Raw genomic sequence first — 17,197 nt, forward strand, 5'->3', positions numbered from 1 at the left:
CCGAAGACAAAAGAGTTTCTAAAAGTCACTGATTTGTCCATTTGATAGATATAGAAATATATCTATTGATGCTGCATTCAGGAACTTGTTTCAATTTTTGCATTATCCTACATTGCTGTAAAGATACAACTTCTCCACTGCAGAGGGAATTTATCATGTTAGTAGCACTAAACAGCGCTGCTGCGGTTCGTCGCTGAGTATATAAGCTGAGAAGGTGCGGGGCATACTGCTTAGTATAACAGATCTCTCATTTAACTCAATACAATTACCAAGCCACCAGTTGCTTTAACAGTTGAATGTTGCAGATCGGGTCTTACCAGTTGTTTGTGGAGGGCTACAAAGACGCAGAATACTGGCTGAGGCAGATGGAACTTGAGCCTCTGTCCCCTTACCTGCAGGAGCAGTTCAGACTACAGTTTGAGCGCTTGGTCATCCTGGACTACATCATCCGCAACACAGACCGAGGGAACGACAACTGGCTCATCAAGTACACACTACCCAACATATCCACATCCCCAGTGCCTCCTCCACCCTACACTGGGGACACAGAAATGCAGGACGCCACTGTGAGTAAAGTACTTACATTAAGTTTACATACATGTTTTCCATTTTAGGTGTGTAAACTAGTTTTTCATAACATATAAACTTACATATTCATTCAAATTAATGTGAATTATGATTATTATTTGTTAATTAGGCCTATTTTAGAATCTATTCTAGTACAAAGTCAGATCTTTTTTTTTGTGTTTGATATGAAAAGCAGGCTTACCTGCACCCATTTAGAGTGGATGAGTTTTCACAAATTTTTTAACACGTTGACCGCGCGTGCCGACTTTAGTCGGCGTCACCAGCGCTCCCAGGTGGCGCGCGCCGACTAAAGTCGGCACCAGACCAACAGAAATATATTGAGTCAGTGTGAGCTTAGCCTCAGACGGAGACGTTATAATTGTTGCTAGCCTACCAGCTTAGAATGCGAGCTTTACTTTGGTGTAGGTTGGTACTAAAATTTCCCGTAAAGTCCTGTCTGGCAATGCTTTTGTCCCGGTTTCGGGGATTTTTTCTCTTCAACCCACATTACAAAGACACTGGATACGGATCCGTCCAGTGCTGCTACCTTTGGGTGTTTCAGTGAACTACATCCACTCTCGGGGTAACGCAGCACAGTCACCACTGCTCTTTTGTGATTCGTCAGACTGAAATATTTGAATGCCAATTGCGTTCGCTGATTCGGTTGCGCGCCGGGGCTTCGCCCGCCACTGGGGAGCGCCTGTAAAGTCGGCGCGCGCAGTCAACGTGTTAATGTCTCCTATTGAGAAAAATCACCCACTGTAGAGATAAACCTGCTCTTTCTATCAAAAAGAAAATCAAACCTATTCTGGCATAGAGAGCCCTTTACAAAAAAAGACTAATCGAGTATAAAGTCAAGGTGTTCTTACATAAAAGTAAAAATATTGTTTTTAACAAGCACAATCTAAATAAGGCAAAATTTCTTCTATTACCAACATTAACTATAAACTGTCCTACTTGTTGTCTGATTTAAGAAATATCTCTTTTTTTTCAGTGTTTCCCACCATAATTTCCTAGGCTACTAAAAAAACTTGGTTAAAAACTAACAAACAAACAACAATTCTGAACTGTTCAAAGTATCAATGTTTTATTACTTCTTTCTTTAGACTACTTGGTTTGTTACAGGATTGGAATGTAGTGGAGAGACCTGAAGTAAAGATTGCTGCAATAGACAACGGACTTGCATTCCCCTTCAAACATCCAGACTCTTGGAGAGCTTACCCTTACCATTGGGCATGGCTGCCTCAAGCCAAAGTAAAATACAATATTCAAATTAAGGCTGTGGTTTCCTAGACGCGTAATACATGCGCAGCGGTTTAGATGCGCTTCAGCAAAACGCAGCCGCCGTGAGTGGTTTCCTAGACTGCGTACAATACACACGGTTGGTGCGTAACATAAGTTCACGGGAGAGATTACTAGTGGCTACTATGATGTTATACGATGATTTAGATAATGAAATGGGAACTTTGGTATTAAAAGCTTCGAAGAAGCATAAGTAGTGAAAAGTTCATGATTAGGAACTGTATGTGGCCCTCACGGATGTTTTAACCGTAGTATTAAAGCAAACATGTCAACTTAAAATGTAAACAATAAATCTTAATTTACCCTCTCGAACTTTGCTTTTACTGTTATTATATTTACCTATTCGGGATTTACTGAATAGACGAAAATACATTTTACAAGTATAACTGCAATAAGCATTTCATACTTATACGCCAACCCCGCAAGAAGAACGGGCACTCTGCTAGTAATTAATATAGGCTTATTACTAAGATGTTCCTAAGGGGTTCTTAAAATAATTATGGGGGCTCTTACATTTGGGAGTTGGTGTTTGTGCTGACTTGAAAAGAATATTTGTCAACATTAGGTTTATTTACCAATTACAACAATAAGAAAATATGTGAGGTCAAATTAATTGTAGGGAACATTTAATAAGGGAATTCAATTAAATATTAAAATTACACATTGTGGGAAAATTAACACTACATAACGAATAATATGAAATGCAATACTAATTCAATCAATTTTTCGTTGATGGAGAATTTTGCCTTCTGGACAACATTTACTTCTGAATCCATTGCACAAGACATGTTTAAAACGCAGCGTAACTCAGATTCGACTGCTCTGAAAGCAGTCGGTCAAAAACGCAGCTATTGGTGCGCGCGTATTAGATGCACGCGCATTAGATACGCAGCCTTGGAAACCGCTTACACGAAACTCCATAAGACAAGTGTGCTGTGTCTTAGATGCGCAGACGCAGCGCATCTATTACGCGTCTAGGAAACCACAGCCTTAGTCAGTAGCCTACAGATAATATTATAGTTTATTAACTATTTACATGACACTGAAACAACATGGCGTGTATAGTAGAACCCCTCTCCCATGACCGTGGCACCAATGAGCGTAGCTTAGGTCTCTGCGACATCCGTAATCATCTTCCACGACCGTGACAACGTTTGTGAGTGTAACACAGTCTCCACGACCTCGGTAATTGTTTCTTGCCACGGTGGCAACACCCGTGAGCGTAACAGTGCCAGCTATATCAGTATTTGTCCACTTGACGGCCGCAACACTCGATATCGGCGGCAGTGGTGATCGTCTGCCACGATTACAGCAACATCCGTGATTGGCCTTTCGGTTAGCCAAACGCACTCGGTGTTATCGCCCCAGATAGGAAACAAGTAGACAGTCGAACACTAGGCCAGATTTCCCGAGGAGTCGCTTATTTTGAGGTCAGATATGAGGGATTCTACTGTATAAGCCAAGATAAGTGTTGAATGAATTTGAGGTCAGCCTCGTTACTGACTAAGTTCTTTAGTACGGAATATTTGTTAAAAGTTCGTTGATCATGGACAGCTGGGTCCCGGTTAGAGTCTTGAAAAGCTAACGAGTTTTCTCAGAATCAAGCGAGCAAAACTCTGATTACTAGGCCAGTATTTCATCCATTTAGCTATCCAGCTATATACAATCTCAACTTTACAGACACAATCTCAGTAAAAAAACAAAAATAATGAAAAGGGTTTATAAACATCCTTTAATCGTAAATCCTTAGCTTGTAGTATTATTGAGGTCCGTGATCTAGTAACTGATCAAACAATAAAAATGTATATCTTTATAGTGCCAGGATGTATAATTATAAAATTTATTGGTTAGGTTTGGAGAGAAAGGGCTAATTGCCTGAGAATAGGTGTGAGAAAGGATAGGATAAGCAGGCTTACCTTAAAAAATGTAGGCATCCCACTTCATTCACTACAGAACACGTAAGAAAATACAAACAAAACAAAATAAACACTGGATATTTCGAGGCCACTGGCCCCTTTCTCAACATTCGTGACTCTCCATGTTGAGAAAGGGGCCAGTGGCCTCGAAATATCCAGTGTTTATTTAGTTTTGTTTGTGTTTTCTTCTGTGTTCTGTAGTGAATGAAGTGGGATGCCTACATTTTTTAAGGTAAGCCTGCTTATCCTATCCTTTCTCACACCTATAAAATTTATTGGTTAGGAATTTGAAAACAAAAATCAAATCATAACAAGTGTTATCACCAAGTTATATGTTGCAGGTCCCGTTCTCACAAGAGACCAAGGATTTGGTGCTGCCTCATCTGTCAGACATGAACTTTGTACAAGACATGTGTGATGATCTCCACCAGCTCTTCAAGGTAGGCATAACCAACATCACCACGATTATGACTGTTGTAAGCTCACGTTTACGCGTTTCGTCAAACTACAGAAAAGTATAAGATAAACGGCAGAACGCCAGAGCGGCCATATTTACCTGCGACTCGTAGTAGACTGACTCCTCCGTCTTGTCGTCCAATGGAGGGGTATTGGATCTTGGACTTTGTCCTTGCCCCTTTTGAATATGCTATTATTTATGCGCCTCCTCCGGCGTGCCAATATAACAAAACTTGTCTCTTCTGACATAAGAATTTACTATATATATAAAACACATTACTGTCTTTACTTAGGCTATAATAACTCCTCCCAACAAAATAAGTTAAAAAAAATAAACTTCAAACTGTTCGTTATGTAAATAAACTCAAAAATTTATGTCTTCTTTTGGGAGGTACTTTTCTTGTTTTTACAAGTCCAACTTCCTGGGTACGCGTCGTTCTCGCTGAGAACGGCGTATTGTCACAGACGGAGAATTAGGCTTTCTTATTTCCAGGTTAGGCCTATCCGCTTCAAGTTCTTGAGATTGATTTTCCTTTGATTTAATGTTGGGTGTAATAGGCCTATGCGGTGTCTTCGCTGGGCTTGGTGTAGGTGTTTTCATTGGGCTAGGTGCAGTTGCTTCCATAGGTAAAACAGGTGGCATTGGTAGTACAAGATTTTCCTCATCTGGAATGCACTGATTTGTGCGTAGGTGGTCTGCATGCACAAAACGATTCCTCCCATCGACTTTGACAACGTATGTGACTGGGCTATTAACCTTAGTGATAATACCAGGCAACCATTTGAGTTTTTCTTGCCTAACGCTCCTTACAAATACACTTTCGCCCTCACAAAAAGAACGGAATGTTCCCCTCCTTTCATTTGCATTTTTTTCAATCTTTTCATATTTAGCAGATACGCTCTTACTCAAATGAGGCTTTAGCAAGTCAAGGTGATTTTTAGGCTTAAACCCAAGCACAATTTCAGCTGGCGAAACACCAGTGGTGGAATGAGGAGTATTCCTATACACAAAAAGGAAGTTGTCGATTCGATGTTGTAGAGAACGAGTTGTTCCTGATTTTTCGTCCTGCAACAGCTGTCTCAAGAATGTGTTCTTGGTTGTTTGTACAGCTCGCTCCGCCAATCCATTAGAGGAAGGATGGTATGGTGGGGATACAACATGAGTGATTCCATTTGTTCTTAAAAAGTCGTTAAACTCCTTAGAAGTAAGTTGAGGTCCACCGTCAGTAACAACCGTTGAAGGCAGTCCGTATGCCGCAAAACATGACCTGAGTTTCTCAATTGTTTTACTAGATGTTGTTGAACTCATATGGAATACTTCGAGCCATTTTGAGTGGCTGTCGACAATGATCAAAAACTCCTTATTTTGAAAGGTAGCGAAGTCAAGATGGAGTCGCTGCCAGGGATGCTTAGGCCATGACCAATGCTGTAATGGGGCCAGAGGTATTGAGTTCCGAGTAGATTGACAAATAGTGCAGGTTTTAACAAGTTCTTCAAGATCTCGGTCTAAATTTGGCCACCATACATAGCTGCGTGCCAAATTTTTAATGCGGGATACACCTGGATGTTCTGTATGTAAAAGATTTAATATTTCCTTCCGATATGGTTCAGGGATAATCACTCTTCGTCCCCATAGAAGACACTCTTGATCTACAGACAGCTCCATAGCTCGGGAAAAATATGGTTTTAGGCTATCTTGGGCCACATTATTAGGCCACCCATTCAAAGTGAAGTCTAAAACTTTGGACAAAATCGGGTCATAGCGTGTAGCTATGCTTATCTCCTTGTGAGTTATGGGTAACTCAGAAGTTACAGAGAAGAATGAGATGTTGTCACCGCCGTTAGATTCATCTGTACAAGGCAAACGGGACAGAGCATCAGCATTCGAAACATTGGTACCCTTACGGTACTCTATATTATACTCGTAGGCTGAAAGAATGATTGCCCATCTTTGAATCCTAGCCGCAGCTAAAGTAGGTATTCCCCTATTAGGCCCCAGCAGAAACGCTAAAGGCTTATGATCGGTAGCCAGAAGGAAACGTTTACCGTACAAAAATACATGAAACTTCTTCACAGCGAAGACTAAGGCGAGCGCCTCTTTTTCCAGTTGTGAATATTTCATTTCACAAGGGGTCAAGGTTCGAGAACCAAATGCTATTGGCCTCTCAGAGCCATCCTGCATGCGGTGGGCAACAACGGCGCCTATGCCATAAGGACTTGCATCAGCTGTCACAATGATGTCTAATTTAGGGTCAAAGGGGGTAAGTACAGTACTCTCAAGCAAAAGATTCTTGCTTTTGATAAACACTTCCTCACACTTCTTCGTCCACTCCCATCTGGCACTCTTATTTAATAACTGATATAGCGGGTGTAGCAAGGTCGACAGATTGGGCAGAAATTTACCGTAGTAATTCAAAAGGCCTAGATATGACCTTAACTGGGTAACATTTTTGGGCTGAGGAGTCTTGGTGATAGTTTCCGTCAACTCTTCACTTGGATGGATACCATTAGCATCTAGCCTATGTCCTAGAAATGTCAAACTATTCTTGAAGAATTCGCTCTTAGCGCCATTGATTTTAACACCGTATTGCATAAGTCTATTTAGTACTTGATCAACATATTTGTACATCTCCAAATGATTGCTAGCTACAATCAAAATGTCATCTAAATAACAAAAAACATTGTTTAGACCTGCTAATACTTGGTCCATAGTTGATTGGAAGATAGCGCCAGCGCTAGTGATTCCAAACGGTAATCTTCTATATCTATAGAGACCTTTACTGGTATTGATTGTTAGAAGTTCCTGAGAACTTTCACTGACACAAATTTGGTTATATGCCGCAGACAAGTCCAGTTTAGTAAAAACCTTAGAACCCGAAATACTCGAGAAAATCTCATCCGGTGTTGGCAACGGGTAATGGTCCGTGCGCAAACACGGGTTGATTGTAGTCTTGTAGTCCCCACAAATACGAATTTTGCCATTCGGCTTAGGTACAACAACGATCGGGGTAGCCCATACTGACTTAGTTACGGGATATATTATGTCATTCTTAACTAAATTCTGGAGTTCACTTTCTACCGCACCCTTTAAGGCATAGGGTACAGTTCTTGATTTACAAAACACGGGATTAGAATTTTCCTTCAAAACCAAATCGACTGTTACATCTTTGATAGTTCCAATTTTATCTTCAAAAACGGAAGAATATTTTGATTTCAGCTCATTAATCCTAGTAGTGATTGAAACAGTCTTACCGTTGTCGAGGATCGCTCCGCAGTCCAACTTGTTTCCTTGTCCCACTTTGGTCCAGTCAAGTTTAATTACTTCGAGCCAATTCCGACCCATTAGTGTAGGTTGGTTAGGCACATCATTTCGTACAACAATCATAGGTAATTTGTGAACGCTGCTGCCAGAGCGTACACTTGCCTGAAACTCACCGATAATATTAATATTATGGCCTGTATAAGTTTTCAATGTGATACTGCTTTTATTTAATTTTGGGCTTGAGTTACCAAAAATTGCAGAAAATACATCCTGGGGCATGACTGACACGACAGCTCCTGTGTCAATAGTCATTTTCACTGGAACATTATTAATTTCTACCTCAGCGGTAAAACTTTTGGGTTTAGGCCCATCATTAGCATAGGCAATAGTAAATAGGCCCAAGTCGAGATCATCGACTCTGTTTCCGATGTCATCAACATCGTCACAAAAATTTATTTTACCCTTAGGTTTACTTTGAGAGTGACCAGTACCTTGTCTACATACATTAGCCAAATGGCCTATTCTATTACATTTATTACATTTGTAATTTTTATAGGGACAATTATAACCATGCACTCTACTGCAACGGTAGCATTCTTTCCTAAACCCGACCTTCCCACCATTGGGATTTGGTCTGCCTTGATTGAATTTGTTTTGGCTAGGCCTAAAAGTTGACTTATTACCATATCTTACAGCGTTAACATCACTATCAATATTACTTATGTTACGATCTGCGTAACCATGGGGGTGCAGTTGACGCACACTACGACTAGCATCCTCCATCACCAATGCCATTTCTAACGCTCTTTTAAAGTCTAGGTTACTACCTTCTGACAAAAGTTTTCCCTGAATTTCATCGGACCTAAGTCCGCACAAAAATTTATCACGTAGGGCATCATCGAGAAAATCCTTAAAATCACACGTTGACGCAAGTTTCTTAAGTTGCACCGCAAATTCTGAGATAGGCTCACCTTCTTTTTGAGTTCGCTTGTTAAACAGAAATCTTTCGTAGGTTATGTTTTTCTTAGGTGTGTAGTGAGTCGTAAGTACACCAACTACTTCAGCGTAAGATTTATTGGCAGGCTTGTTTGGTACCAACAAATTTTTAAGAACTGAGTACAACTCAGGGCCCATGACGGCAATAAACAAAGATAGTTTAACATTTTCTTCAGTGATTTTATTAACAGAAAAAAATTGGTCCAGCCTTTCAATATAATTATCAAAAGTTTCTACGTCTTTGTTAAACTCACTAATTTTTCCTAAGATTTGCTTAGAAGCCATGATTGTTCAAACATGAAAGCCTAGGCCTAGTCACTTGTGAACTGATAATTTTTAGCTTAGCCTATTGGAACAAACTTACATCAGATGTCGGTGATATTGTTGTTAGGCCTACTATCAATAATTTCAGTCTTCAGTTCCTTTTACTTGAAATAAAAGTCGAAAACGAAAATTTCCAATGTGACCAGAACATGTGATTGCGTAACAGGTTTCAAAGTGCAAGTTTCCTGTCTAGTCTGGATTGCTTCTTCTTACACAAGTTTAATATTACAATTCTTGATTTTCTTCCAATATTTAGTATTGCACACTATTCTTTATAAATAAACTCACTTTCCTAAACGTTTACTTTAGTTAAACAACTTTTAATTTTCCTCGTCGCCATTTGTTGTAAGCTCACATTTACGCGTTTCGTCAAACTACAGAAAAGTATAAGATAAACGGCAGAACGCCAGAGCGGCCATATTTACCTGCGACTCGTAGTAGACTGACTCCTCCGTCTTGTCGTCCAATGGAGGGGTATTGGATCTTGGACTTTGTCCTTGCCCCTTTTGAATATGCTATTATTTATGCGCCTCCTCCGGCGTGCCAATATAACAAAACTTGTCTCTTCTGACATAAGAATTTACTATATATATAAAACACATTACTGTCTTTACTTAGGCTATAATAATGACGTTTACACTATTCTTTATTTACGCTACATTAGCTTAATACCCTATTTTAATTTTTCATATCAGATAAAAGTGGAATATCAATTTATCAGTCATCCACTGGTGTTCTCAAATTCCTTGGTCGCTGGATGAAGTAGGTATAAATATCTTATGTTGTGTTGCAGCAAGACAAGGGGTTTGATCGTCATCTCTTTGAGAAACAAATGAGTGTGATGCGAGGCCAGATACTGAACTTAACCCAAGCACTCAAAGACAACAAAAGTCCTGTGCAGCTTGTACAGATGCCTGCGGTTGTGGTTGAGAGGTGAGTTATGGACAATGTCACTTAGTTACCTTACAAAAAGAAAATTAATAGGTTATGAAAAGAAACATGAACACTTTTTGCTACAAAAGTAAAATAATAATGCACTAATGGTTTAGTTATCTACTCTGAACTAATTTTGTAGTTTAAAAATCTTTTTAATTTTTTATCTACAGGGTAGTTAATTTTTAAATGAGAAAAAACTGCAGTACTATTATTTATATTGACAGTTAATCAAAATTATGTGGGTTACAAAATTTTAAGGGGGGGGGGGTAAACGTTCTGTGAGTAACTAAATACTACGACTTACCCATTTACATCTAATAGCCTACACCTAGGTCTATGTGTTGTCCACAGCTTAAGCTGTGTGCAAAGAATCTTAGGCTCAAACACAATAAAGCATATGCACACACTCACACTACATATTTACTTGAAATAACATTCCAAACCAAACATGAACACTTCATTTCAGTAGAATTGACACCATTTCACAACCAGATGTTTTAACAATTACACAGACATAACCGCTGAACTATTGTTTGACTGACAGACCAACAGACAAATTTTCAATCAACTATTGGTTAGTTCGTAAATTTGCTTAACATTTTTTCTTCTGAAGGGGATAAAAACTGAAGAAAACAGACTACTGACATTGCTTTATTTTCTTTAACTGGTTTGGATTGTGCAGTGTCATTGACAAAACACATTTTAACCAAAGTTAGTTTTAAAGGCCTATTTTTGACGCCAATTAATATAGCCTGTTTGTTACAAACCATCACCTACTCGTACCATGGTATCTTAACATTAAAACTTGTCACAGTATGACGATTTGAAAGTAAACAAACATGAGCCATATTCAGGGGTGCCCAGACAAGAGGAAAGCAGCGCACTTGCCCCACTGGGATTTTTTGGGGGAATTTTATTTTACATATTGCGGTTTTTTTTATAAGTACCATAACAATAGGTAGCCATAACAAGTTTTTTTATTTTTTATTCATACACTCTATTAACATTTACAACATAATTTTGGCTAATCATAATTAACAAGTTTATGTCGCAACCACCTGATGTCTTAGCGACTGCGGGAGTATGTCAAGATATTGCCATGGTCACGGATTATTCTCATTAAGACAACATCCATGAACCAACCAAATACTATACAGGTTTGAGGTTTGGCATTTGTGATGCAGACAAATAGAAAACCGCATTCTCTGAGAGGGCGCAGGGAGAAAAATATAGTTCCATTTTCTCCAGTCTTGTAGCAAGCGGCTACCTGGTCTTTCGTTTGCACGTTTTTGCTTACTCTACTACTGTCTCGAGTTCTCTTTAATGAGTATGGTCATTTCGTATTTTGTAAAACGAATGTTTCTTATTAACATTTTTTATTGACAGTTAGGTGGTGTTTTTAACTCTAAATTTTGGTTTTAGTGAGAGTAGGTGGCAGGTGGCTAAGTTTTTTGGGAAGAAATGGTCTGTATTAAATGCGAGGGGATTTGTGCTCTTGGCCTTGGGAGGTATGGGCACCTCTGACTGTACTAAGTTTGGCAATTGACATAAGTTTATCAATGTTCAGGTCTAAGGGGAGAGTTGGGACTACATCAAGATTCAGATCATTCAGTGACACTTTCACTCAACGCTTCCAGAACAAGAGTCCTTTCTTCTCATGGTGCTGATGTTCCGGGGCAACATTAATGTGCCTTTACTGTGAGTACAACATTTCTCACCTCAAATCTTTTTAGTAGTGTCAAAAAATTAATTGGTCATTGTGTTCAAGTATAAGACACTAATTACTATGTAATAAACACAACTTATTACTCATTACTCTATTAAATAAAAAACTAAAATTATAATAATTGCTGCAGACAAGCTATAAATGGCTTTTGTAATTAATTGTATGTGTTTTGTAAATTTGTATTTGAAAAAATAAATAAATAAAAATACTATATTAAATATTTAACATTTTTTCAATTCTTTTAAACTTTAATCATTACCTAAATAATCATTAATTCATCTACAGTTTTAATTGTTTAAATTACTTCTATAATATTTAAAAATACATTTTATTGATGTTGAATTCTTACAATATTGTGGTAGAAGTATATATTTGCCAGGGTTGTTTGTTACTGAATAAACTTGAAATAAGGTTAAAATTTTATAAGTGGGTCTGTGTAGATTATCTTAAAATTGACTCTTAATAATCAACATGTTTGTAAAAAATATACTTAACCTATAAAATCAAATTTTGTTTGTGTAACTTGATGCGAGTTATCAGTGTTCAAATTGAGCAGGTCAGCCACGATGATCCACCGGGTTCAGCTGCACTGATGCATCACAGCTGTTCAGTTCTCTTCACTTTTGGTACTACCCTGGAAAATGCAGAAACAGCGTTCCACGATTTGGGACTGGACAGCATCAGTTGGGTTTGAGTATGTCCAGCAAAACCAGTCCAACAACCGTTTTGAGGTTCCTTCTGAGTATTTAGTTTTGAGGTTCCTTCTGAGTATTTAGTTTTGAGGTTCCTTCTGAGTATTTAGTTTTGAGGTTCCTTCTGAGTATTTCCCACCTCACACAGTGGAAAAAGGTATGCTGTTCATCATCGTAGTCGTAGTCCCCATACTGTCATTCTGGGCTCTCTGACTTCCCCATCTTGAGAAGGTAGGCCCCGAAACAGCCATATCCGATGAGCAGTTGGGTGGGATAGAAGTCTACCTCTCCGTGCTGTCGCTCACCCCACCTTTGGAGACATTCGTTTTACAAATGATGAAATGGCCATACTCATTAAAGGCAATTCGGAAGGGTCTCTTCACCAACCCAATCTTAGCTCTCCCCTCCATCTTAGCTTAGGCCGTCCTAGGGGTCATCTGCCATCGGGGTTCCTATCAAATATGTTCTTTGTGATGGAGTTTTGATTTATTCCCATAGTATGCCCAAACCATCTCAACCGTCCGCTTTTGACTTCCACTACAATGTCTGGGTATTTGTAGTGCTCTCTAATCTGGATGTTATGCCTTTTCCTCCATACTCCATCCTCAAGCGTCAGGCAAAATATCTTCATACAAACGTTGTTTTCAAGGTTATTATGTTCTGTTCCGTCTTTTTGCTCATTGATCCATAGAGTATAACTGGTCTTATTATTGTTTTGTAAATATGTAATTTGGTGTTGTGGGATAGCAATTTTGAGCTTAATATTTCATTTTTTTATTGTTATTGTCAATATACTTTATTACTTTATTTTTATTGTTAATAGTACTCCTAAATACTAAAAACTGGTCCTCTATCTTCAAGATATCATCATTTGCATCTTTGACATCCCATCTTCCTCATTTAATGAATTTTGTTTTGTTGTCATTAACTTTTAGGTCTACTTTTTCTGTTTCTTCAATTAATATTTTAACTAATTCTCTAAGATCATCCTTCTTATATGCCATTATGACCACGTCGTCTGAGAAAGGTTAAAATGTTAATTTTTCCTCAATTTTGATGCCTTTGTCTGAGTATTTGACTTTTTGTAGCGCTTCTTCTGGGGCGATTGTAAAGAGCATTGATGATATCCCATCTCCTTGTCTTACGCCCGTATTGACATTTAATTCCTTTGATAGTTGTCCTTATATTTTTAACTTTATATTTTGAATCCTTATCACTTTATATTGTGAGTTTGATTAGCTTGTTGGGTATACTTTTCCATTATTTCCCATAGTCAATTTGGTGTCATAAGCTGTAGTGAAGTCTATAAAGATGCAATAGAAGAACTGCTTATACTCATGATATTTTGGTATTGCTTCTTTCAGTATGTAAATTTGGTCTGTTGTGTTGACTTCCTTTAGTGAAACCAGCTTGGTGTTCTCCAATTAAAATGGTTGAGTTAGAATGGATTTTCTTGTCTTGCATTGGTTACTTCTTTTAAATGTTGAGTAGTTTATTAGTGGTTGGACATTCTGGTATGTTTCTTGCGTTTCTTCATCTTGTTCTTGTACTTCTCCATTTAAGAGGTTTTGAAAACACTCTCTCCATACTTCCATGCCCTTCTCTTTTTGTATAACCATTTCTCCAAATTTATTCCTTACTCCATATATTTGGTGTATAGTCTCTTTTTAGAAACCTGATTGACCGATAGAAATCTCTTGTGTTGTTCATTGTCCTGTCTTGATCAGCCCTATTAAGTAATTTGTTTATCCATTTCAGTTTCTTTTGTAGTCGTAGTCTGAGCCTACCTCTGCCTGTCTAATGGTTCTTGCATGAGGGATGCTTCTTGAGTGTCTTTGATCAATGAGCACATGATTAATTTTATTATAAATTGCACTTTTTAAATCAAAACTTCCATCCTTTAGCAAATTTCACATAAAGGGAATAAGCTGTTACCTTAGGCCTCAAGATTAAGATCTAGACCAGGACTGATTTACATTTTCATTTTTCCCCAGAGGTCAAAAACACCATTCCTTCAGATTCAAAAATATATATATAACCTAAATCTGTTTAATAAAAATTGGACTTAAAACCAACTACGAACTAAATATAACATTCCTGTATAATAAGTTAAACTTATATTCATCTCATCATATAAAAAAAAAAAAATACCCCCGCCGCAGCAAACCTGCAGACTAAGCGAATTTCCATTTGACTGATTGGATTTACACTGAAATGTCTACTTAAAAATATAACATTTATTCCTGATTTAAATAGAATTAGTTTAACAAGTACTTAGGTTTGCTGCATCAGGGAGGGTAAAACTGTTTTTTTTTTTTCGTAAAATGTTAATAGTTAGTAAGAAATAAAAACATTTTCCAAATTTGATCAAAATATGTTCATAAACAAGCAAACTACAACAGTTTACTCATTCTCCATAAGAATAACATGGGAATTTTAAATTTACAATTTTTTTGAATTTTCTCCGTAACCATTAGGCGCATAATAACGCTTCAATATACTAAATTATTTGTTTTTTGAAGCTCTACAAAATGGTTTGGAAATTAATTGCTAAATTTTATGTTTTTTGGGTCAAAATTGGGAAAAACCTATTTTTACCCCATAAAACCCCCCGTAAACACCCGTTCCCATGGTCCGATCATGCTGGATCGCGAACTCGTTCGAATAGACGTAGGTTTACACGTTTGTACCAAATTTCATCAAAATCGGATCATTTTTGCTCGAGTTATCGTGCTGACGGACACATATATATATATATATATATATATATATATATGAATTTGAACGGATGGTGTTTTTGGCCTCTAGGGACCTCAAAACGAAAAAAAAAATCGGTCCCGCGTCCAGGTCTTACCATGAGTACTACGGTAATAGCTTATTCCCTATATGGGAAATTCGCTAAAAACACTAATTACTGCAATAACTGTGAACATTTATCACAATTGATGGCACGCAATGTTGTTGTTACAGGTTTGGTGGCTTCTGAAGTGAACACTATCATAATCCATGTGATACATTACCTTTAATAAAACCATTATATTATATACATACCATATTTACCATAGCTTTTCATAAATGTTCCTCTATGCTATTCTTAAAATGTTTTTATTACCGGTATCATTTTAGCCTTAATCTTACATTATTAGGCTTCAACTTGTATAACAAATATCGTTAGCCCAATATCTTTATCAGTTGTTCTAGGAAAGCAATCCGTATTAACACGTTTTCAGTTTTGTAGCATTCATAATTTAATTTTTATAATTTCTCACGTAGAAGTATGCAATGAAAGAAATTACGTCACTGCTTTTCATAACTATTGTTATTGTATAATTTTGTAATTTTGCGTATTAGTTTGTGTTAGGTAATATATTTCAATGCTTGTTATTTATTTTAATTCAGTTGTAATGTGCTAGGATAGCAGGAACTCAGGCTGGTTTCATTTAGTTTATATAATTATCAGCAAAATTTGATACAGTACTCAGTATATAGTTTCAGTGTACTTTCTTTAGAATTCACAATGAAATTTATCATTATTTTCTCTCACTATCAGCAATACCCAACTTATCATCAGAAATGTATTCTCTACTCAAACAGAGATATAGTATCATATTAATTGTGTACTTTAAAACTTTTTGTATATTGTCAGAAAGTTTTGAATAATTTGTATATGTTATATTTTGTTAAGAGGTCTTAAAGTTTAACATCCAATAACATTATAATTGTTATTAATGTTATTTAATAAGCAAGTGTTAGTATAATATATAGGCCCCTGTTTTAATTTTTTAATCAGTCTAATATATAATTAAGATTACTGGATTCAACCAAAAACGTTTTCTCAAGATAAATTAAGTAATTTCCTGCAATTTTAAAATCTATCAAGCAGGTTCTATTATTATTAAGGCCTTTTCACACCGGCGTACTGGACGTACTGTACGTTTGGTACGTTTTTTTTTCAACAAATCGCTGTCCATGTTATCATATGGGCTCGTTCACACCGCGCGTACAGAACGTACTGTACGTACAGTACGTACGCGATGGTTTTGTGAGAATCGCTCGGAGAGCGATTTTTCTAAATCGTACGAGGCGTACGCGAGCTCGCGCATGCGCAGTGGTCACACCAAAACCACGTGCTCAGCCAGTGTTACTTGTCTGACTGCAAACGAACAAGTGTACGTTTTGGAAGTTTCTGTGCGGTGTGAAAGGACCGCGTACTGTACGAACTGGCCGTACCAAACGTACAGTACGTCCAGTACGCCGGTGTGAAAAGGCCTTTAAAAGCGGTAAACCAAGTTTTATTTATACTTTTTATTGAAATATTTCAAATTAATGGTTTATTAATATATTTCTTAAATTTACATTCTATTTTGGGAAAACACAAAATCTTGTCAATTTAAACTACATAGGCAATTAATTTATTCCTTATTTATCTATACATATTTTGATTTTCTTCGTTTTGAAATGTGTGTTGTATTCATGAAAAAAACTTCTCTCAATGTATAATATTTTGTTGTGATATCTGATGTATAATGATTCTACAAATGAATGTTCACCACCTTGTTTCTGGACAAAGCTGTTAACTAATTTTCCATAGAGTTAGGCATTATACAAGGTTTATTTTTTACCTTTACTAAAAGTTGATATTCACTGTTGTTAATGTTTGCTGTATCTGTTTTTGCATTTGCTAGTCTTCATCTGTGATATGGTCAAGCAGTTTAAGTGGTTGTGACTGCTATTCTAGGCATGTACATGTAAATCATGCCAGTAATTCAAACAGTTGTGTAAAACAGATGTAAATAAAATTTTAAAATTATATTTTATAAGTTGAGAAATTAATTTCAATACCTATTCTGATCCTCCTTAATGTTTTACTGCCAACAAATTTTCTTTGAAATGATAACTGTTAAGATGTGTATAACTCTATTTATTCTGAAGACAAACTCCGACTTCATACATAATAGGCTTCCAATCTTCAATGAGAATTCTAAAGATTGAAAGTATGCTCTGTTTTCATCAATTTTAT

General features: G+C 37.1%; 1 protein-coding gene across 3 annotated transcripts in view; it reads left to right on the forward strand.

Moving 5' to 3' along the window:
• LOC128986268 (phosphatidylinositol 4-kinase type 2-beta) overlaps positions 1 to 16,997 on the forward strand; it is a 39,709-nt gene extending 22,712 nt beyond the window's left edge. For all 3 annotated transcript variants that reach the window (XM_054406538.1, XM_054406539.1, XM_054406540.1), the window contains exons 5-10: positions 306 to 566; positions 1,693 to 1,821; positions 4,127 to 4,225; positions 9,617 to 9,756; positions 11,327 to 11,457; positions 15,148 to 16,997. In XM_054406538.1, coding sequence (XP_054262513.1) covers positions 306 to 566; positions 1,693 to 1,821; positions 4,127 to 4,225; positions 9,617 to 9,756; positions 11,327 to 11,426 — 729 coding nt within the window. In that variant the 3' untranslated portion in view covers positions 11,427 to 11,457; positions 15,148 to 16,997. The remainder of the gene's footprint in view (positions 1 to 305; positions 567 to 1,692; positions 1,822 to 4,126; positions 4,226 to 9,616; positions 9,757 to 11,326; positions 11,458 to 15,147) is intronic.
• Positions 16,998 to 17,197: the final 200 nt, after the last annotated feature.

The sequence above is a fragment of the Macrosteles quadrilineatus genome, unplaced genomic scaffold, assembly GCF_028750875.1.
Source record: "Macrosteles quadrilineatus isolate MER2022 unplaced genomic scaffold, UCM_ALF_1.0 Scaffold_2__2_contigs__length_208266976, whole genome shotgun sequence".
NCBI lineage: Eukaryota > Metazoa > Arthropoda > Insecta > Hemiptera > Cicadellidae > Macrosteles > Macrosteles quadrilineatus.